General features: G+C 34.4%; 3 protein-coding genes across 3 annotated transcripts; all 3 read left to right on the top strand.

Moving 5' to 3' along the window:
• The first annotated feature begins 1,721 nt into the window (after positions 1–1,721).
• LOC112036530 (protein FAR1-RELATED SEQUENCE 5-like) lies at positions 1,722–2,990 on the top strand. Its single transcript, XM_065778099.1, has one exon. It carries the CDS (start codon positions 1,722–1,724, stop codon positions 2,988–2,990), a length of 1,269 nt encoding a protein of 422 aa, XP_065634171.1.
• A 1,176-nt stretch (positions 2,991–4,166) lies between these two features.
• On the top strand, positions 4,167–5,039 carry LOC112003988 (uncharacterized). The gene has a single exon (XM_024036217.2). The coding sequence runs from the start codon at positions 4,167–4,169 to the stop codon at positions 5,037–5,039; it is 873 nt and encodes a 290-aa protein (XP_023891985.2).
• A 541-nt stretch (positions 5,040–5,580) lies between these two features.
• LOC112003995 (uncharacterized) lies at positions 5,581–7,710 on the top strand. Its single transcript, XM_024036228.2, has 2 exons — positions 5,581–6,594; positions 7,666–7,710. The coding sequence occupies exons 1-2, from the start codon at positions 5,581–5,583 to the stop codon at positions 7,708–7,710; spliced, it is 1,059 nt and encodes a 352-aa protein (XP_023891996.2).
• Positions 7,711–22,763: the final 15,053 nt, after the last annotated feature.

Raw genomic sequence — 22,763 nt, 5'->3', positions numbered from 1 at the left:
GGGGGGGGGGGGGGGTGGGGTGGGGGTGTCCAAACTTTTGAATATGAAGATTTAAATACTAAAAACAAGATCCTAGTAAACGAATCTCAAGAAAATAAAGACATCCTACTAAAAGTCTTGTGGTTACACTATTCATACACCTTAATAAGGAGAAACTGAATTCAGATCTCTCTTTCATTTGTTGCAAGAAAACAAAAATCGAGTAAACAAATCCTAAAATAAGTGAAGGATGAAAAGTGTGATTATAGTTTGATACGGTCAGCCCCCAAACGTGATTAGGGGAAGAAATTAATCACAGCAATGTTGAGCACTGGAGCCCGGCAGCTATCTAGTTCCAAAAATATGATTAGTACGGCCCACTAAATGGAGAAAGTATATGCTGTTTCTGGATCTCCAACTCAGCATCCATCTGGTGTTTCTAAGCCCAATAATAAATTGACACATGTATTAAAAAAATAGCTCAGCATACTCAGGTCACATAAAGCAAAAAGACACACTTGCCCTCTAATTTTCCCCTATCCCGCCATTCTGCGTCTCTGCCTTTTCCCCTTCTCCAAAATAACAAATTTCATCTTTCTCTCTCACTCTCTCTCTCTGTTTCTCTCGCAGCACTGAACCATATCAGTCACCACTCACTAGCACCTCCATTTTCCCTCTCTCAACTCAAAACCTTGACAGCCACTGCCTAGTATCACCGGTCATCAACAGTTCCGACGAGACCGACCTTTGTCTCGTCGGAAAACGCCCTCTCTCTCTGTTTCTCTCGCACCATTGTAGTACACCAGTCACCAGCACCTCCATCTTCCCTCTATCAACTCCAAACCTTGACAGCCGCTACCTAGCATCGCCGATCATCATCGGTCTCGTTGGAAAACGCACGAAATCGCCTAAAGTTTTCGCGCCGCTTTCAACACTGACTTTGCAAGAAGGTTTCTCCTCACTCTTTTTCATTTTATTTTCTGAATTTTCTGTTTATACATGTGTCTTGTTTCTTATTAAAAAGAGAATTTGTACTGTCTACTAAAATGCTTCAGTGAGGATGAATGCACTAATAATACAGTAAAAGGTTTTTTTTTTTTTTTTTTCAAAAAATTATTCTTTTGGATTAGATTATAAGTTGTTAGTATAATGTAGTTTTATAAGTAGATAAATAAAGCTTCTTTCTTTGTTTATTAGTTGATTTAATGTATTTGATGGTTGTGCTTTATTTTCAGGTATTATTTATTTGTTAGATTTTTTCTTTCTTTTTCAGCTATTCATGTTAAAGATGATTTCTTTTAGACGCATTTAAGTTTGCAATATGTGTTGGCTTACTTAGAATTTTCACAATTTTTTTTCATTCCTTGTAATAGTTTTTTTTTTTTTTTTCCATGGTGTAGGGATGGATGCAATGCTTTTGTTCTGTTGTTTTTGCTGAAGGAATTGATTTTAATAAATATTTTCGTACTAAGAGTCTCCTCTGAGGTATTTAATCTATCTTTTCGTCATTTTCTTAGATTAAGTCTTTGGTTGATTTATTATGAAAAATTATGTTATTTTGATAATTGGTATAAAGCTCACTTGAGTTTCAATGTGTTTATGGCTGAGGACCAGCGGGTGGCTGGCAGCAATTCTTTTTTTTTTTTTTATGACTTTATGGTGATTTATGTATATTTATATTCATCTTTTCATAATGTTCATTCAATATATCTTTTTTTTTCCATGATTAGGTTCGACTAGTCATGGATTTTTCAAATAATGCTTTTGTTGCTGTTGGGGACAATGATAAAAGGGAAAAGTTTGAAAATGTAACTTTGGGTGAATGTGATGAAATTAAAATTGGAATGCAAGTGAGGTCTGAAGAAGAAGCATATAACCTTTATAATGAGTATGCTTTAAAAAGGGATTTAGCATTCGAAAAACGAGAGTATAATGGTGTTATTCGGCAACGGGAATTTGTGTGTTCAAAACAAGGTTTTAAAGAGTTTGAAGACCCTTCTAATGTTAAAAAGTATCATAATTTAGATGTAAGAACGGGTTGTCGTGCTAGGATTCGGTTTGATGTAAAAAATGATATTTGGAGTGTTTCACACTTTAATGACACACACAATCATGAATTTGCAACTCCAGAAGAAAGATGTAACTTGAGATCAGGAAGGAAGGTGCTACCTGCTCATGGGAATATAATTAGCACAATGGTTAGTTCGGGTATAAAAGCAATAAAGTCTTACTCATTTTTGTCAAAAGAACTTGGTGGTGCAAATAATGTTGGGTTCTCTAGGCGAGATTGTCATAATTTTGTGCAAACAAAAAGAAAAGAAATTATGGAAGCTGGTGATGGGCAAAGTATTATTAATCATTTTAAAGAAAAGCAAAGTGAAGATCCAATGTTTTTTTATTCGGTGCAAGTAGACCAAGATAATAGAATTGCAAATTTCTTTTGGAGAGATGGTAGATCAAAAGTAGATTATGACTCTTTTGGGGATGTTTTTATATTTGACACCACTTATCGAACCAATAAGTACAACTTAATCTGTGCACCATTTGTGGGAATCAATCATCATTGGAACAATGTTTTGTTTGGCTGTGCTTTTTTATCAGACGAGACAACTCAGTCGTTTATTTGGTTGTTTGAGACTTTTTTGACTGCAATGGGAGGTCGACAACCGAAATCTATTTTTACAGATCAAGACCAAGCGATGGCAAATGCTATTAATATGGTTTTCAGTGAGTCTCGTCATCGACTTTGTTTATGGCATATTAGTAAAAATGCTCAAAAAAATCTTGTTGGAATTTATGGTGTTCCAGATTTCAATCAAAGATTTAATCATTGCTTATACGGTGGGTGTTCAAATGAAATGGAGTTTGAGTCAACTTGGAGCAAAATGATTGAGATGCATAATTTAAAGGACAATACATGGCTGGACAGGTTATACCAAATTCGAGAAAAGTGGTGCCCAACTTTCAATCTCGATTTCTTTTCTGCAAAGATGAAGTATACTCAACAGTAATTATTGCAACCAGTAAGATCAATGCCAAAATCACTTATGGATATGAAACATCTTTTTTTTTTAATCATTACCAAGTGAGACCCATGGTTTTATATTATAGTTGTAGGTTTTAGTTTTTAAAAGTCCATCAAGCTACTGTGTAGTGTGTTCAGACTCCTATCTTATTCATGTAGAGATTTTTTATTTTTAATCATTACTAAGTGGGACCTATTGGTTTTATATATTAGAATTGTAATAGGAGGAGAAGTCTACTGAGTAAAGGTACTGTGATTATGTATAAGATAGGAGTCTGAACACATCCTAAAAATAAATTATTAAATTATATATATTGACAAAAGTTATATTTTCTTTTCTTTTTGTACCTTCTATATTTGTAAAAGATCAAAGCAAAAATAAATTAATAATTATTTCATTCATAAAATGTTTAACTTTTTAATTCTTTTTAACTTTAAAACTATACACATAAATAATAAGTTTATGAATTGAACTAACACAATATTTGGCGCCAAGTGTTGAAACAAAGAGAATCTTCAATCCGCTGATGGAATTTTGCAAATAACAATGTAATAGAAAAGTTATTAAGTTACGTACAATCGGTATTCTTTGGTACCATTTCTTTTTTTTTTTTTTGGCGCCCAAAAGCACAATCCCAAGAAAATAGGCTTAACATATTTGGAAAAAAACTGCTACTTATCAAGAAAAATCTAAATCACTCAAAGAGTCAAGACCTGGACGAAGCCCATGATGAATTTATTGTGAGAGAAGCTGAAAATTACATGGAGAAATGCATTCCCTCTTGGATAAATGCAAGCTCTCAAATCTCAAATATACCGTTATTGTTAATTCAATCAATATTTAATGAATGAGTACTTTTAAAATCATAAACTAATTCAATTTTTTGTCACAACTATTTATATCAAAGTTTAAGATTGACAATATTTTTCGTCAATAAACATTGAACAAGATCCACTAAAAGAGAAGTTTCGAGGGCCATTCCATGTGTTTTCCTTCCCGAGAGTTTCTCTGTTACTTGAGAGCTCAGTTTCTTCTGCTGCCCTCTCTTGTACTGTAGAATTGATTGTTGCCTTCATTTGAAGGTGCTGTTAGGTTCCTTGGAATATCAAGTGTATTCCTTGGCTAGTGGGTTTTTTTCAGGGGTGTGGGAAACAGTTTTCGATGGAGGACCTTGCACAATCTTGGACACGCCTTTCCCTATCTGAGAGAGAAGGGCCAGGTTGCTGCCTTACGCCAGAAGAGAGTGTAAAAACTTTCTCCATTGCAGCAAGCTTTCTTACTAAAAGAGCTCTTAATGCTGAAGCGATTGCTAGAATATTTAATCCTTTGTGGCGAGCAAGAAGGGGTTTCAAAATTCAGCATACTGGTGATCATAAGATTTTATTTTCTTTCAAAGACAAAGAGGATGTAGACAGGATCATTGGTAGCAAACCATGGAGCTTCGATAAGCACTTGGTTGTTAAGCAGCGCTATGACAATGACAGATCACTTGAGGACATCAAGTATGATCGGACTACCTTTTGGGTACAAGTCCACGGACTCCCATTAAGGTATATGACCATTGAGGCGGCGGAAAAAATATGCGGAGGGGTGGGAGAAGTGATCAAGCAGTCAGATTCAAAGGTTTACGACGGGGGCAACTTTATTCGTGTCAAAGTCTCAGTAGATATCATAATGCCTTTATGCAGAGGTCGACTTATCTTGTTGAAAGATGGTAAGCAAGTGTGGGTCTCTTTCCAGTATGAGAGATTGCCAAACATCTGTTATTGGTGTGGTCGACTTACGCACGACGATAGGGACTGTGAGATTTGGATTGAAAGTGAGGGGACTTTAAGGAATGATCAAAAGGAATTCGGTCCTAGCCTACGTGCTCCTCCATTCGTGGTTTCCAAAAAGAATACCATTGTGGTGCCGGGTTATTACTCTACGAGGAAGATGAGTATGAAGACTGGACAGACATCTCAGCCGATGGAAGAGGAGCAACCAGAAAGCAGAACCAGCCCGGTGGTAACTCTGAATCGGAGCATGACCTAAATGGCAGTGAACGTTACAGGCAAGGAGCTGTTACGCATTCAATGTGTAACGGCAAAAAAGGAATTAATCCCACTGATCATGCATGCCCAGTATCTTCACTGCCTTTAAATCCCAATTTAAATGGGAAGTCCAACTGTCCAAATGGAATTGATTCGGCCTTAAAAGAGAAGAATGAAGAACCACAAAAGTCAGAGGGGTTAAGAATGAGTCCAGATACAATTGGGCTCTCAAAGCCACGTGATTCATTAAGTGAAACAAATCCAAGTCAGCCTAGTGAAGCATCTCCTCCTCACGTGCTTGATAGGGCTTCAAATAATAATATTTAGAGACGTGTCCTTCCTTCTTGGACCCGTAGAAGCAGACCACAAACACTGACTGAAATTCCACCCACTCAATTTACCACAAGAAGAAAAAGGCCTATTCATTCTCAAGTCTCAAGTGTTTTTTCAGAAGTGCCATCAAAGTGGTTTCAGGTTTCTCAGAGAGATGATGAAGGTTTATTTATATTGGCGGAGGCTGATCATCAGCCCTGTCAGGAGCAATGAGTTGCTTAGCATGGAACTGTCGTGGACTTGAGAATCTACGTACAGGAAGAGAACTTGTGGAAATTACACGGGCAAAAGATCCCTCTGTAGTGTTTTTGGCCGAGACACTTACAGATGATGCAAGGCTGGAAATTGTACAAAGAAGTATTGAGCATGACCATCGATGGCTGGTCCCAAGGGAAGGGAGAGGTGGTGGATTGGCTTTATTTTGGAAGTCTTCGATCAATCTGACAGTAGTGGATTCATCGAAGTATTATATTCATGCAGTCATCAATAAGGATTTAGATAATGAATGGCGTTTGACGGGTTTTTATGGTGAGCCAGAGACAGCAAGGAGAACTGAAGCATGGGATAAACTTAGGTACCTTAACTCTCAATCTAATACTCCATGGTTGTGCATTGGGGATTTTAATGAGATCACTAGGCAAGATGAGAAGGTGGGAGGTAGAATTAGACCTCACAATCAAATGCAACTCTTCAGCGAAGTAATAGATGAGTGTGGGTTTATGGATTTGGGTTATGTGGGTCCTAAATTCACATGGGCTAGGCACTTTGAGAATGGAAGTTCGATATGGGAAAGATTAGATAGAGGATTAGCCACAAATAGTTGGTTTTTAAAATTTCCTGGGACTAAGGTTCATCACCTACGTTGTGACTCATCCAATCATATCCCCCTTCACATTATTTTTTCTGGTTTGGATCCACATAATAGAAAGAAGCCGTTTTGTTTTGAGGAAATGTGGCTATCTAATCCGGGTTGTAATGAAATTGTTGAAGTAGTGTGGCATAGCTCTAGTACCACCGGGTCTAGTGAGGGAATTTTACAAAGGGTGGAGAAGTGTGGTAGGGATCTGAGTTGGTGGAATAGGAATGTATTTGGGAATGTGCGGAGGGAATTGGAAAAATTGAGGAATTTACTCCTCAAGGCCGAAGGTGTGGCTGTCCTTAGTGGGGATAATACTTGGGTTAGGCAATTGAAGAAGGATATAGAAGTGTTAAGGGATAGGGAGGTAACTATGTGGGCCCAAAGGTCGAAGTTACTATGGGCAGACATGGGGATAAAAATACGAAGTACTTCCATAGTTGTGCCACGAAGAGGTATAGGAAAAATTTGATTGAGGGAGTTAGAGATGGAGATGGTAATTGGAAAGCCCATCCAGAGGAGATAGCACCAGTTTTTGTAAGCTACTTTAACACTCTTTTTTCTTCATCGAGACATAATGGGTTTGCAAGGGTGTTGGAGTTTGTACCAAATGTTATTACAGAGGAGATGAATTTTTCACTTAGCTGTGCCTTTGATGCAAGTGAAGTTCAAGTGGCTTTGCAACAAATGGCTCCTTTAAAAGCTCCTGGACTGAATGGGATGCCTCCCCTTTTTTACCAACATTTTTGGGACACAGTAAACCATGATGTTACTTCCTCCATTTGGATGTGGTTAAATTCAGGTACCCTACCTACTCCCTTAAACCATACTCTTATTACACTTATCCCAAAAACTAATTCCCCCGAGCATGTTCACCAATATCGTCCCATAACCTTTGTAATGTGTTGTATAAAATTTTTTCCAAAGTTTTAGCCAACTGTTTGAAGAAAATACTACCTTTCATCATTTTAGAACACCAATCTGCTTTTACTAAGGATAGATTAATTTTTTATAACATTATGGTGGCATTTGAGACTTTACATTGCTTGCAAAGATATACTTCTGGTAGCCATGGCTATATGGCCATTAAACTAGATATGAGCAAGGTCTATGATAGGGTAGAGCGGCATTTCCTTGAAGGTATTATGTAGAAGATGGGTTTTAATGAAGGGTGGATTAATCTTATTATGGTGTGTGTGAGCACAATTACTTACTCAGTTTTGGTAAATTGAGAGTCTAGTGGTTTGATTCACCCTACAAGGGGTATAAGGCAAGGAGATCCATTATCTCCATTTTTGTTTTTACTTTGCACGGAGGGGCTGAATGGGATGATTAAAAAAGCGGAGATGGATGGGGATATCCATGATTTATCCTTATGTAGGAGAGGCCCAAAACTAACACATTTGCTTTTTGCAGATGATTGTATTCTCTTTTGCAGGGCAACCATAGAGGAACATGGGAGGGTGCTGGATATTTTGAATGATTATGAGGAGGCATCAAGACAAAAAATAAACAAAACCAAAACAGCCCTTTTCTTTAGCAAAACAACTGATGTTGCAATGAAGAATAACATCAAAGAAGCTTGGGAGTTCCGGAAATTATGCAATATGAGAAATATTTGGGTCTACCTTCATTTGTTGGGAAAGGGAAAAAAGCAAGCTTCAACTATATCAGGGAGAGGGTGTGGAGAAAAATTCAAGGTTGGAAAGGGAAGCTACTCTCACAAGTGGGTAGGGAAGTGTTAATAAAATTAGTCATCTAAGCCATCCCAACTTACACAATTGGATGTTTCAAAATTCCTTTGGTCCTTTGCAATGAGATTGAAGCTATGATAAAAAAGTTTTGGTAGAGACAACGTGGTGATAGAAGAAAAATCCATCGGGTAAAATGGAAAGATTTGACTAAATCAAAAACAGTGGGTGGTATGGGTTTTAGAGATCTTGCCATGTTCAATGACTCACTCTTAGCAAAACAAGCTTGGAGGCTTTTGCATGACCATAATACTCTCTTCTACAAGGTTTTCAAGGCAAGGTTTTTTCCAAATACAACGATCAATGGATTGTACAGCTGTAAATCGGGTATAAGTTCTTAAAAATGGAGGAAGAGTTGATAGAGAGAGCTCATGATCCGGCAACAAATGAAGATACACAGGTTTGGAAGCAGTTATGGTCCATGAACGTGCCACAAAAGGTGAAGACACTGCTGTGGAGGGTATGCCACGAAGCCATGCCAACTAAATACTCTCTGTTTCGGCGCAAAATAACAAAGGAGGATTTATGTGTGAGATACCGAGCTGCAACAGAAAACTCACTACACGCATTGTGGTCGTGCTCTGAGCTTGATTTGGTTTGGGCAGATACGGAACAGTGGAGTTTCAGAGGTGACGTTCAATTCTTAACTTTTAAAGAACTGTTATCATGGATAATCAAACACACACAGTTGCTGGAGTTATTTGCAGTCACGGTTTGGTCCATATGGAACTAGCGAAACCGAGTGCGGCTTAATCAACCCGCAAATGCCATCCACCAGATCGCTCTCCTCTCAAAAAATTGGCTAGCTGAATTCCAAGCAAGACAGGTCAGTCTTAATTTAGTTCCCATTCACACTCAACCAACGAGTTGTACGTGGAAGCCTCCCCCATCAGGTGGCTTCAAGATTAACTTTGATGGTGTGATATTCCCAAAGGAGAAGAAATCTGGTATTGGAGTGGTTATTAGAGATAGCAGAGGTCTAGTAATTGCCTCATGTTCGAAGGCAGTGCATCAGGTACTAGGAGTCTTTGATGTCGAAGCTATGGCTGCGACGTGGGCTCTTTCCTTTGCATCTGATGTAGGGGTGAAACGGGCGGTGTTAGAGGGAGATTCAATGGCTGTCATTGCGGGTTTAAGGGAGGATGGGATGGTGTTGGTGCCATACGGATTACTTTTGGATGATGCAAGGTTTTTGTCTCAACAATTTGATGAGCTGTGTTACTCTCGTACAAAGAGGGAAGGCAACAGGTTAGTGTATAGTCTGGTTAGATATGTAATAGGCATACCAGATTTTCTAGTTTGGATGGAGGATGTTCCATCACAATTTTATTCTGTATTCTAAACCGATTTATCGGGTTTTTCTTAATAAATTACATTGACTTCTTCCTCAAAAAAATAAAAAGACAATATTTTTCATTTTTACATAGACCCTCAATTTTTATTTTTTTTTTACTATTTACAGTTAGTTATGTGAACAGTTGTGAATTAGTTTTTAATTCTAAAATTTTTGTTAACGAATATTGTCATGAACTTCCAAATTCATCAGCTTAAGAAAACTATCATTGCCTTTATAACAACAAATCATCAAATCCACCAAGATCCATCAACATACCATGTTTAGCATACAAAGCAAAACCAACCCAATCCTCCAAAAATCTCATACACCTCAATGCTCAGGTCGTGCTCTTAAGAACTAATGTTTTAAGCAAGTTTTCTCCTTTCTCCGGAAAGGAATTTACAAAATCTTTCAGATTGTTATAAAAACCAGAGGAGGTCTTTCATTTTCAGACATACTAGAAAGAATGTCACACTTGCATAGTTGCATTGCAATTTGCATCTCTAGTCTTACCTGACCAGTCTCTGAGATTTTTGAATCTCAAATTTTCTTGTTCAAACTTCAAAGGCCACGAGGAAAACAGGTTGCTCTTTTCCAAGTAGACAAAACCCGTCAGGGAAGCACTTTGACTTAGTTCCTAATATCTTTGACTACTAATTGCAAATATATACTAATACTAATACTAGTATAATATTTTTTTTTTTGATGAATAATGCTAGTATAATATATTTGAAACCTATGGTTGACTATATATATATATATATATGTCTCAAAGTGATGTATGAGAGAGAGAATGAGAATGAGAGAGCTAGAGACGAAGAAAGAAAAATAAAAGCAAAGAGGAGTAAGATGACACGTTGTGTGGAGGAAAAATTAAAACAAGATGAGAGGAGTGGGGATGGGGATACGTGTGTGGAGGAGAAAAAACAAGAGGAAAAAAGAAAAAAAGAAAAAGAAATGTATGGTCCGTATGGATGCAAAGAAAGAAAGGAAAAAGAGTAAAAAATTAAAATCAAATGTTACCTCAATATTTTTATAATATTTTACAATAAATTTTAAGTAATAAATTGTTATTAGTAATAGATTGTTATTAGTTAATATTGATGAGTAAAAAAATAATTTTAATAATAAATTTAAATTAAAACTAATGACAACTTTTCATATAAATTTTGTTGTAAAAGTATTGCTATAAATATGGTAAAAGTATCATTTCAATACCCTGATGTTTATGAGCCTCCCACCCACCCACGTGATTTGATTGGACAATGCTACTTTAATTCAAAATTTTGTACTATAAGCGAGAGTTATTAACATGGAATGGAAGAAAGAGCTAAAAAAAAGAAAAGAAAAGGGGAACAAAGAGCTTTTTATATTATTATTATACTTCAAATTTTGTTCAAAGTATCTAAGTGCATCACTGTATCTATTGTTTTGTTTTTGCTAATAAAATGGCATGTTAAATAAATTATGGAATTTTTAAGAAAAATATATTTAATTTGACTATTTTATTTTATTTTTCTATTTGTATTAATTTAATATATTTATTTATATTTTAAATTGTATAATATATTTGAAACCTATGGTTGACTATATATATATATATATATATGTCTCAAAGTGATGTATGAGAGAGAGAATGAGAATGAGAGAGCTAGAGACGAAGAAAGAAAAATAAAAGCAAAGAGGAGTAAGATGACACGTTGTGTGGAGGAAAAATTAAAACAAGATGAGAGGAGTGGGGATGGGGATACGTGTGTGGAAGAGAAAAAACAAGAGGAAAAAAGAAAAAAAGAAAAAGAAATGTATGGTCCGTATGGATGCAAAGAAAGAAAGGAAAAAGAGTAAAAAATTAAAATCAAATGTTACCTCAATATTTTTACAATATTTTACAATAAATTTTAAGTAATAAATTGTTATTAGTAATAGATTGTTATTAGTTAATATTGATGAGTAAAAAAATAATTTTAATAATAAATTTAAATTAAAACTAATGACAACTTCTCATATAAATTTTGTTGTAAAAGTATTGCTATAAATATAGTAAAAGTATCATTTCAATACCCTGATGTTTATGAGCCTCCCACCCACCCACGTGATTTGATTGGACAATGCTACTTTAATTCAAAATTTTGTACTATAAGCGAGAGTTATTAACATGGAATGGAAGAAAGAGCTAAAAAAAAGAAAAGAAAAGGGGAACAAAGAGCTTTTTATATTATTATTATACTTCAAATTTTGTTCAAAATATCTAAGTGCATCACTGTATCTATTGTTTTGTTTTTGCTAATAAAATGGCATGTTAAATAAATTATGGAATTTTTATGAAAAATATATTTAATTTGACTATTTTATTTTATTTTTCTATTTGTATTAATTTAATATATTTATTTATATTTTAAATAATTATTAAATTAATTATGAAGTCATTATAGTTCGACCTTGGTCCGACCATCAAAACCTTAAACTTCTTCCTTTAACAATTCATTGAACGATTTGATTTTGAAAACCATGGCAAGAAGTAGTAGATTTCCAATAAAGGTAGTTTTGTTAAATTTGGCCAAATAAGAAAAGGAAAAGTAATATGTTAATCACCATGAATACTTCGGTCTGACGGTGAATGATTATTATATAACAACTAATTGAGTACGTACGTAACTTTATTATTTATATTTATTTATATATAAATATCAAAATATGCAAGAAATGTCCTGGTTTTATAAAATAAAAGGACAGGGAAAGAATAAAGGCAAAGGTATTGATTGAATAATTTTTGTATTTTATCATTTATATGTCTCAAAGTGATGTACAATGGGTTAGTAAAAAAAAAAAAAAACGATTTACAATGTGTGTGTATATATATATATGTATGTATGTATATACACAAAAGTATTAGTTCCAAAAAACATAATTATATAGTAATATTAGTACATGATAGCTGACTTATGGACAGCAAATTGATTAACTTAAAATCAAGGACAATTAATCAAGGGCAAGAATTTCATAACCCAACTAATTAAAATTTTTTGTGTTTTGAAATGAAGATATTTAGGGTTTAGATTTTCATTCCTCCAATTATTGAAATATCATAAATTAAAAAATGTTTCTTGAATTTAATCATAATCATGCACTAACCAAGATATACAATATGAAACATGTGCTAATATTTTCATATTTTCACATTCACATATGAGAGCAAGAAAACTTGCACTTCAGTCTTTGGGGGTATGGAAATCATCTTGTCGGGCTCATATTGATCTCATAATAACAAAAACAAAAACAAAAATAAAAACAAATTCAAGTGAATCTTTCCTCTTCTTTTTTTTTTTTTTTTTTTTTTTTTTTTTTTTTTTTTTTAATTTTTTTTATCGCTTGAGTAATGTCATATCATTTAATAATTTTATATTTATATGAAATTTATCAAATATATTGTTGGATTTCATTTTTTATACTTTCCATACTTGCAAAATTTTATGATGATCAAAAATCAATTGCTCTCTCATCTATAAAACATTTAAATTTCAAGTTTTTATAATTTAAAACTATACATAAAATGTGAGTTTTTGAATCTAATAATAAATAACATTCAATTCACGTGAAATTTGACGTGTTAAAAAAATGAGAACGTAAAAAGTTCATGAGTAGAATAAGATTTAATAAAGAATTATATTATATGTAAGTTTATAATGAAACCCCCCCCAAAACACACACACACACAGAGGCATGTGACAAAGTACCGTCAATTATATTGATGACTTGCCTTTTTTTAGATACACAGAGAGGCATGTGACAAAGTACCGTCAATTATATTGATGACTTGCCTTTTTTTAGATACACATTTCATAAATCTATAAATAGCAATAATAGAAGTTTTTTTTTTTGAGAAAGTGCAATAATAGAAGTTGTGAGTAGTTTATCACAAATTTTACTTCATATGTCACATAAACCAAGTGTCCGTTACAAAAAGTAATTCTAAGATCCATTTATTGTATTGTTAAGGAGGTACCAATTACATTCATTATGACATCAGTTTTAAAATTTTTTGAAGTAAAGTCAGTAATTCTAGCATTCTTAATAAGTTATACATTCATTTCAAAGAATAGCTATGAAACTAGTTTATCCTAATTTCTTTGAAGTTGGTTTCTTTTTATGCGTAGCTGCACATCCCATACACACAAGAAGTCCCTTTCTTGCATTTGTTGTTGTAGTTTTCACAATGCTCCTTGTTGGGCATTGGGTTCATACACTCACCTTTGCAGCATATCTCTGACTACTTGCATTTCTTCCCACACCTCCCATAATTAAGTTTGTCTGCCCTCACATCCACGCATTTCTTCTTGCAACAATTTGGCCCTGGGCTGCCCTTAGCATGGCAAACCCTAGGTACTTGTTACATGTCATCATGACCTGGGAGCACTAAGCAAGAAAGCGACTTGTTCCTTGAAGAGAAATCGGTTCTTGGGTTTCAGAGAATCAAGGTTATTTTGCTTTGTAGCACTATCTCATCATTGAGAAATTGAGTCATTTTCATATGGTGTTGCCCTAGTAATGGCTAAAGCCAAAGGAAAGCACTTGGGGACATCATGATTTTGTGTGTGTGTGTGTGTGTGTGTGTGTTTGTGTAATATAAGGGAGACTGGGAGAGATATTTGAAGCATGAAGGAATTAAAAGAGGAGGGAACAGTTTGAATCAGGGCCGAAGCCAGAGGGGGCGAGGGGGGGCACCTGCGCCCCCTGACTCCTAAAATATCCTTGCATTTGTAGTCTACTCTAGTTACTCCCTGACATAGAGAAAAAAAAGAAAAAGAAAAAAAGAACTCCCACTTGAAAGTGACAGGAAAAGAAAGGAAAAGGAAATTACTCTCAAAGACCAAACCATGTACCTTTTCTCCAATTTAACTATTCGTATAAGTTATAAGCAGCTTTTGCCTGTCCCATGTTGCACCTATTTCACTATTTTTTTTTATTTAATATCATTATTTTCACAATTTTCATGATATCTTTCAACATTTTATTATTGAGTGATGTTAAATATATTACAAATTTTATTACTTATATTTTACAAATTGGCATCTCACCAACCACAAAAAAATAATTTCAAACATATATTTATTATATTGTTTAAGTAACACTAATCACATTTTTACCATATCAGTTAGTAAAATTTGTAGTAGCTATGACTATGAATTGGTTATTTTTGTTTATTTATTTTAATACTATAAAATATATTCATATTTTCTTGTAATTATTTATTTATTTTGTTATTATTATTGATTAATATTTTTTAGATTAATTTTACTTTTAATATTATTTTTTTAATTTTGCCCCCTCTAAACTAAAATCCTGGCTCCGCCACTGGTTTGAATGGATAAAAATGTAGCTAGAGATAGGAATTTTTATAGAGAATTGGAAGGTCATGATAAGGAAAGTAAAGTTCATAGTTGCATGGGCCATATGGTGTGTTCATTAATTGGTGAGATGGTCTAATTCAATGGTTAAAAATGGATTCAGTAAACGAAGTCAGGCTTCCAAAGAATTTTTAAGCTCCAAATTAGGAGAAAATTGAAAAAGTGACACAGATTACACTTAAGGTGGTAGGGTACTATGTCCTTGCTATTAATTTCTGTGGATCATATAAATCATTGGTAATAATATCATATTTGATGGGATTGAATTTTAGGTTGTGTTTGATTCAGCTGTAAAGAAATTTGAGAAAATATTTTACACCCTTGATAGTGTTTGGGTAAACATGAAAATTTGGTCAAACTGAAAATAAATTCAGTTGACCGGAAAATATGGTGACGTGGAGTGTAATATGCTTACCCATAGCTCCACTGTAGCCTTATGCCTCCTCTCACCGAACCCTCATTGTCGTCGTCGTCATCGCTCACCATTGCTCCACCGTGACCCACCCACGAACTGATCAAACCATGCTAACCCACCCACAAATGAACTGATCAAACCATTGTGCCCACCCACCCACTAGCAACAACCACCGTGACTAGATTGGACCACCTTTGTTTCAACAGGGCCTTTAGATCTCACCGTTGATCTCATCGTCGTTGCTTCTCTCTCTCTCAAGCTCATCGTTGCTACTTCTCTCTCTCAATCTCACCGTCACTGCCTCAACCCTCTATCTTTTTCTCTCAAATCTCTCTCTCTCTCTCTCTCTATATCACGATCTAGTGTTGGGTTCGTGCCATAGAGATTTTTGTTTTGTTTCTTTGGGTTTATATATTGGGACTTTTATTATAATATTTATTTGGAAGCTGAGAAAAATGTGAGAAATGGTAGAAAATGCATTTTCAAGAACACAAACAGACACATGAAAATATTTTCCAAAAGATTTTTTGAAATGCAACCAAACACCTAAAAATATTTTCCTTTTCCAAAAATATTTTCAGCTGAAAATATTTTATACTTTGAAAATATTTTACATTGAGCCAAACACAACATTAGTATTTTAAGCAAATGACAGACTTGGTTGGGCAGATCCAAAAGTAGAATAACGAAAAGCCAAAAAGTTTTAAATTTCTATCTTTGCTTTAACGTTTAAACTAACTTGAAAAAGCCGTCAAGTTGTGAATTGTACAACTTTACTCGGATATATCATTAATATATTTTTTAATTACTATACATTGATCACAAATTCACAATTAGTGTCATTTTAACAATTATGAATTAAAATTTGCATGAAATAATTTAGTTTTAAAAATTGGATAATAATTATAAAAAAAAAGGAAGGCAACACATGCGAAAGAGCACTTTAGGAAGAACAGTACGTTTGTAAGAGAGATTCGGAAACGCACTACAAAAGGCTCGTTTAATTCGGAAAGGGAACTTTCTTTTTCCGAGATTAAAAAAACAAAAACAAAAACCCGGTACGGAAGCACATCCATGTAGTCTGTGTTTTGAACTTTTAGGCTTTTATCATAAAACTATTTGGAAAAGCAGGGTGGACCATTTTATTTTTATTTTTTATTTTTCTTCTGAGTTTTTTTTAATAGATTTGATAAAAATTTAACTTATAGTGCCTACACTAACTTAGAACCCATTATATTATTGATACCATGTATTTGAAATTATAATATCTACTCCATAATAATTGCATTTTATTATCAGGTTAAAATATCAATTAGTTTTAGTATATTAAGGATTCGGCCTTGGTTCTTATTTGATCCTAAGGAACTTTATTGATTGAACTATTTTATTATTATTATATTGTGAAGTGTAAATCATAGAAGTATCCTTGATCCTTTATAGGCTTGCAATCTAAATGCCCTTCAACAAGGTGGTTTTTTTTTTTTTTTTGGGTGGGAGAGGAAATAGTTAGTACATTTAGATTTATAGTATTTAATTAGATCATTATAAACTAGATCTAGTTCAAATAAAAAATATTGAAAGAATCACTTTCCATAGAAATGAAGAAACAAAAAGCCTTATTCACTGCTTAGAAGCAAAACAATCACATGAATATCCATCATATGCTCCATTATATATACTACAAATATTTTATTCCAAATTACATTCACAATATCTGACTCCATTTTTCTTTTCTTTCTCCTTACAATTTCCCTTTGTATTTTTATTTTTTAAATTATATATAGTGAAAGTACTTCCTCCTAAGAGATGGCTATTTTAAATCAATGTGATTAAGAATTTTTATGTTTTGGGACTCTTTTGAGCTTTGTGTGCGTGCAAAGATCGTTACAAATTTACTTTTTGATTTTGAGACAATTGTTTCGGAATGATTACAAAGTATACGAAAAAAGAAAGTATAAAATAAGGCAGAGTTTTATTTAAGGCCAAACTAAAAATAAAAAATAAAAAAAATAAAATTATACCGAAAATGACTTCTTTATTCTTTCTCCAAATTACATCCGGACCACAAACGTAAATATAGTTGAATACCTCAAGTTATTTAAAAAGAAGGCTAAAGATGGTACTTATGTTATGTGTCTATATATATGTGTGTGCGTGTGTGTGTGTGATGTATTATATGGTTTTTTTTTGTAAGGAATTAGTAGATGATTATTATTATAAAAAAAAAAAATGAAAAAAAAGGAAGAAGGAAGAGAGAGTTTTCAGTCATGAACAAAGATAAAAAATTATTAGATTCACTAGTAAGATTACCCTGCATAAATGGCAATGTTTTATCAATTGAGAAGACTGGGGAGGACCGTTTTAAATACTTGGTGTGGGGGGAAAAAGGCCCAGCCCAACGTAATGGGCCGAAGGCCCATAAGAGGGCTATTTTACGACCGAGAAGAAGAAGATAGAAAAGGTAGGGCCCGTTCGGAAGTGGGATCCTCAGAAGGAAGAATTATCACAATCCGAAGAGGATATTTCCTGTCCGAAGAGGTTGTAATCCTCTGACACAATATTATAAATCAATTGAATGTATGAAAGGCCAAAATGACCTTCCGAGGACTCCACCTGATCAAGATAAGCTCTGAGTATGCTATGGAACGATAAGGATGGAGAAATATCTAAGGGGAAAGCTGCTACCACCGTATTTAATGCACTGTAGCAACTTTTCTAACCGCATTTATGTGGAGAAGACCCCTGAACAGTGCATCCTAACCTACCGCCACTCACATAGAACTAAAAGAAGATGCCTGACGTGACATGTACTCAAGCAAACTCATGGATGAAGAATAAGTGGACGATGGAGATGAGGAGAAGGGTAACTATATAAAGGAAGGAAGCTCCTAACAAGAGGAAGAAAAGGAGAGCTTGATTGTAACCCTAAGATTATTGTTCATCAGATAAACAATAGTGTAGCTCTTCAAATTTTCAGATTTTACGTATAAATTCATGTTGGCTTGTGTTTGAAAGTTGTGATTCATTGTTATCAATCCCATACTTAACCTAGCTCTTTCACCCATACTCTACAAATTAATTGTTTTTGGGCTTGGACCACAAATACCAACCCTACACTTGGTATCACCGTTGCACATGTAGCGGCAATCACACAAAGGCGAGTCCCATCCCATTCTTTTTCCATGGATGAGTTTTGGACAAAAAGTCCAAGATGGCAGTTTACGATGTAGTCAAACGTCTGACCCATTGGTTTAGTTGTTATATTCAACTCTAGATTGGGCTTGTCATACTCACTATTCTATTCACATGCATGGTTGCTATAATGATGCTTTCCTGCTATTTTTTATTTTATTTTATTTTATTTTTGGTGCTAAGATGATGCTTTCCTGCTGTTGCCTTTGCGGTCTGGGCCTCTTATCATTTAGTAGGTTATTTATTTATTAATGTTAGGGGTGTCAAATGGATGGATTTAGGGTGGGCATAATTGGGTTAGGTATTTAAAACTCATTTACCCAATTAAAACTCATTCAACTAAATACTTCTAACCCAAACTCAACCCAACTCAATTATTATAGGTAAACCCTAACTCACCAACTCACCCAATTATCAAAATTACCAAAATGCCCTAAAGTGAAAAAACTCAAATTTCTACATTCAATCTTTTGCACCTGTTTCTCAAAAAAAAAGAAAAAAAAAGAAAAAAAAAATCTTTTGCACCTAATTTTCTTGGCAAACAAACAGCAAAAAGAGATTGTGAATCTCATACCCAAACATATCGTCTAGTCGGATCTTTCTCCACAACCTCACCAACCTCAGCTTTCGATTTTGAAACCACACCGAAATCCATAGCTAAATTAAAGAATTAAGAGAGAGAGAGAGAGAGAGAGGAAAAAAAGAAAAAGAAAAAGAAAACAAATTGCAAACCCTATCAAAGAAGTTGTTTGATTTTGACGTTGATCGGAGAACGAAGAAGCTATTGTTCGTACAATGGCTCAGCCAACTTGCCGATCTCGGTCCAGACCCTGGTAACGGAAGCGACCTTCGACTGGAGGTCCAAAATTGGAATGTCGCCGTAATTGTCGGCAAGCGGATCCTCCATCGAAAGCGACTAAACGCCGTAGGCCACGGCGGCTTCTTGGCGGTGCTTTAGCTTCTCAAGCTTTGCGGCTTCTTTCTTGCTTTGAGGTTTGGAGGATTCATCTTCTTCTTCTTCTTCTTCTTGTTCTAGTTGTGGGTTTGGTAGCTGGGGTTTGAAGGACGACATGGATGTAGGAGCAAAGAGAGAAAGAGAGGGTTTTGGTTTGAATGGGTTTGAGAGAGACGGGTTTGGAAGCCAAGAAAATGAAAGAAAATGAAAACAACGTCTGGAGTTTTTTTTTTTTTTGGGAAAGGGCTAAGTTGAATTTGGGAATATAGTTTTTGGGTTAAATGGGGCTCAATGGGTTTTTAGTTAAAATCCAATAATTATTGGGTTTAATTGAGTTGGTGTCCATTTAACCCAACTAATAATTGGGTGGGTTTGGGTTCAATTAGAGTGGGTGGGTTTGGATGGGCAAATGGGTTTGGGCTTATTTTGCCACCCCTATATTTAATGTTAATAGTTTGTCCTTTAATTAGTCAGTTCAAATTTTCAATGTAAAAATGTAAATAGAAATTACTTTTTTGGAGGGTAGGGGTGGTGGAGGTTAAAAAAAAGGAAGTAAAATAAAAGTTTTGCATATTGTATTGGAGAGAGAGAGAGAGAGAGAGAGAGTTTTACAATAAAAAAATTACACAATTTATGAGAATATTACTCAACGTTACATAATTTTTCTTTTTTTGATAGAAGTATTGTGCCCAAATAATCGAAAGTATATCAATCAACTAATAGATAGCACAATATTCTCACATACTAAAATCATGTTTAATTTTGTGTTACAATATAAACAAGTTACCCACGTATATACATATTTGTAATGTGTAATGTGGTTTAGCATAGATGGAAATAGTATCACACCAATTACACCAAAAACAAGATAAGCAATATATTTCACACCAATAGATATGTATGTTGGCAAAAGCGTATGAAAGAGTGATCATCTTGCCTTTATTTGTAACCTAAAATCATACTTCCTCCTTTGGTCCTGTGTATGTATTACTATCACATTTTATCCCTAGCCATTTATATATATGAAGCATAACATCTTTGCTAGTTGTTACTACCAGAAAAGCACTAGTACAACTCTTTAATTAGCATAGCTGCATAGCCCATACTCACATGAACTTCCCTTGCTGCACTTCTTGTTGCACCGGCCACAGTGTCTCTTATCACTGGATGGGTTCACACATTTCCCTTGCCAACACATTAAAGAGTAGTTGCACTTTTTTCCACACTTCCCATAGTTAAGTTTGTTTTTCATCAGATTAACACATTGTTTGTTGCAGCAATTAGGCCCCGGGCTGTTCTTATCGCGACGGAGTTTAGGGTACACTTCACAAGTTCTCACAGCTTTGACCTGTTGGGCAAGAAATCGACCCCTTCTTGGGTTCCTCGCCTTATGGTAACACATGTTCATTAGCGTTATCACTCTTTAAGTTGACATGTGATTTATCATCAACAGTTGAAAGAGATAAGGCTATACAGTATACACATAGTTAAAACCAGCAAGGTGAGCATGATTTTTGATGAGCTCATTGCCATTGTGCGTATGTGTATGTGTATGCGTGAGCAGAGAGAGGAAGTAAGAGAGGGTTAATTATATAAGTAGTTTGAAGATGGGAAAGAATATGGGATGTTAAAGCCTCAAAGGTACTTATAGAGGGGTATATGATGGTATGTAAGTTGTCTTGGAGTAGTAGTCTATCAACAGCATATGAAATTCAAGTAAATGGGAGTTTAGTTTCCAATTAAATTCATATTTTAGAAATGTAAGAGAGACATTTGGGAAAAGAAGAGAACCAAAAATTGGTACATGTCTATTGTGTTGACTAGTGCATTGTAGTAGGCGTTCAGGAAATTTCCCTTGATCGCATAGTTATGGGATATATGCTAGGTCCTTGTAATTAGGTCCCTCTCCCTTTCTCAGCGAGTAAAGCAACTTTTTTTTCTTCTTCTGAATTTTATAAGATTAATATTAAAGATATTATAAATTTTATTATCTAACTCTAATCACAAGATAAAAAATAATTAGAAAATTTACTTATTATGTTGTTGATGTGAGATTAATCATCATTCTCATTTCAATAGTAAACATTTTATTAAAAAAAAGTCCATAACTATAGCAAATTTCATTCATAGTTTGAAGCCTTTTTTTTTTTTTTTATTTTTTTTTAAATTATATATTTATTAATAAGTTGATAGTTACAATGAGATGTGCTAATAAGTTGAAGTACACGGCTCTAGACTTCATAGTTTACACCTTAAGCCTCCATTTATTGCATAGAGAGAAATATATTACAAACAATGAAGAATTATCCTATATCAGCCTTATAAATTATAGGAGAAATTTCATATAAATAGATTTGCATGGGATTATATTATGGAAAATGATTAGGTACTTTTGGAGTAAAGAGAATGGCGTTTCGAAATTACTTAAGAATTATACTTGAAAGCTCAGATTTGTGTAAATACACAAGAGCTTGTTCAAACTCCCAAATAAAAATTACGGCTATATTGCTTTTACTCTAACTTAAGCTAAGTACGGAATAAGAGTAAATGAATGCAAACAACCGATAACACTACCCTAAGCCGTATTCATCCATTATTAACAATAAAAGGAAAGCTTAAACAGTAGGAGGAGAGATGCAAACACAAGACATTGAGACGTGTTATCGAAAAGAAAACCTAAGAACTTGGCAGAAAACCTTTCCGCGATCCTCCAAATCGAAATTGATCTACTAGAGAATAAAATTGGAGTACATGAATAACAAAAGACCCTCCAAGCCTAGTTTACCCCATGTACTTGAGCCTTCCAAGCTCCTGCTAACAATTGGCTTCTTAAAACCTTGTCTTCTCTAGCTTTCCGGATTCCGCAATTCGGCCTGATTGCATTTGCCAATAAATGGCTTTTCCAATGTTTTCCAACAGCACCAAAATCTCACTTTACACTTAGAATAGGTATGGTAAGTGTTTGAGCTATCAACCTCTCAAGGATTTAGAGATGAAGAGGTAGGAGTTGAGGAAAACCACAAGGAAATGTGTAGATGATTGTGGGTATAACAATATCTAACTCTTAAGTGTATTTTCTAGGGTTTTGTCTCTGAAAAGCGGTCCTTACAATTTGTGGTAATGTTGGTGTGCTGTCGCAAGCAACAAAAAATAAACCTCTACTCTTAAAATAAATGTAGTGGTGTGAGTAAGGATTGTTCCCACGAAGAGTATCTAGCCTAGTTTTATGCTACGTGAACAAGGATTGGGGGGAGGGGGTGGTTGAGTATAACGAAAACAATTTAAGAAAAACAACTAAGAAAAAATTCAGATTAAAATATTGAAATTAATCAAAAGAACAAACCTTGGTTTAAGTCAACATCCACCATTGGAATTTTACAACTGATCATCGATGCAAGTATATATCAATTCACACTTTAAATATTCACCATTGGAACTATTTTCCTATTTCTCCTTAGTTGCAGTTAATTAGAAAATAAATG

Source organism: Quercus suber, unplaced genomic scaffold (assembly GCF_002906115.3).
Source record: "Quercus suber isolate HL8 unplaced genomic scaffold, Cork oak 2.0 scaffold_10, whole genome shotgun sequence".
NCBI classification, from domain to species: Eukaryota; Viridiplantae; Streptophyta; class Magnoliopsida; order Fagales; family Fagaceae; genus Quercus; species Quercus suber.
This window is presented reverse-complemented; position numbering and strand designations above follow the sequence as displayed.

Coding starts and splice junctions, on each gene's coding strand:
- LOC112036530 (XM_065778099.1), top strand. CDS start 1,722: ATGGATTTTTCAAATAATGCTTTTGTTGCTGTTGGGGACAATGATAAA.
- LOC112003988 (XM_024036217.2), top strand. CDS start 4,167: ATGGAGGACCTTGCACAATCTTGGACACGCCTTTCCCTATCTGAGAGA.
- LOC112003995 (XM_024036228.2), top strand. CDS start 5,581: ATGAGTTGCTTAGCATGGAACTGTCGTGGACTTGAGAATCTACGTACA. Junction 6,595..7,665: donor AAGTGTTAAGGGATAGGGAG/GTAACTATGTGG, acceptor TCTCTTTTGCAG/GGCAACCATAGAGGAACATG.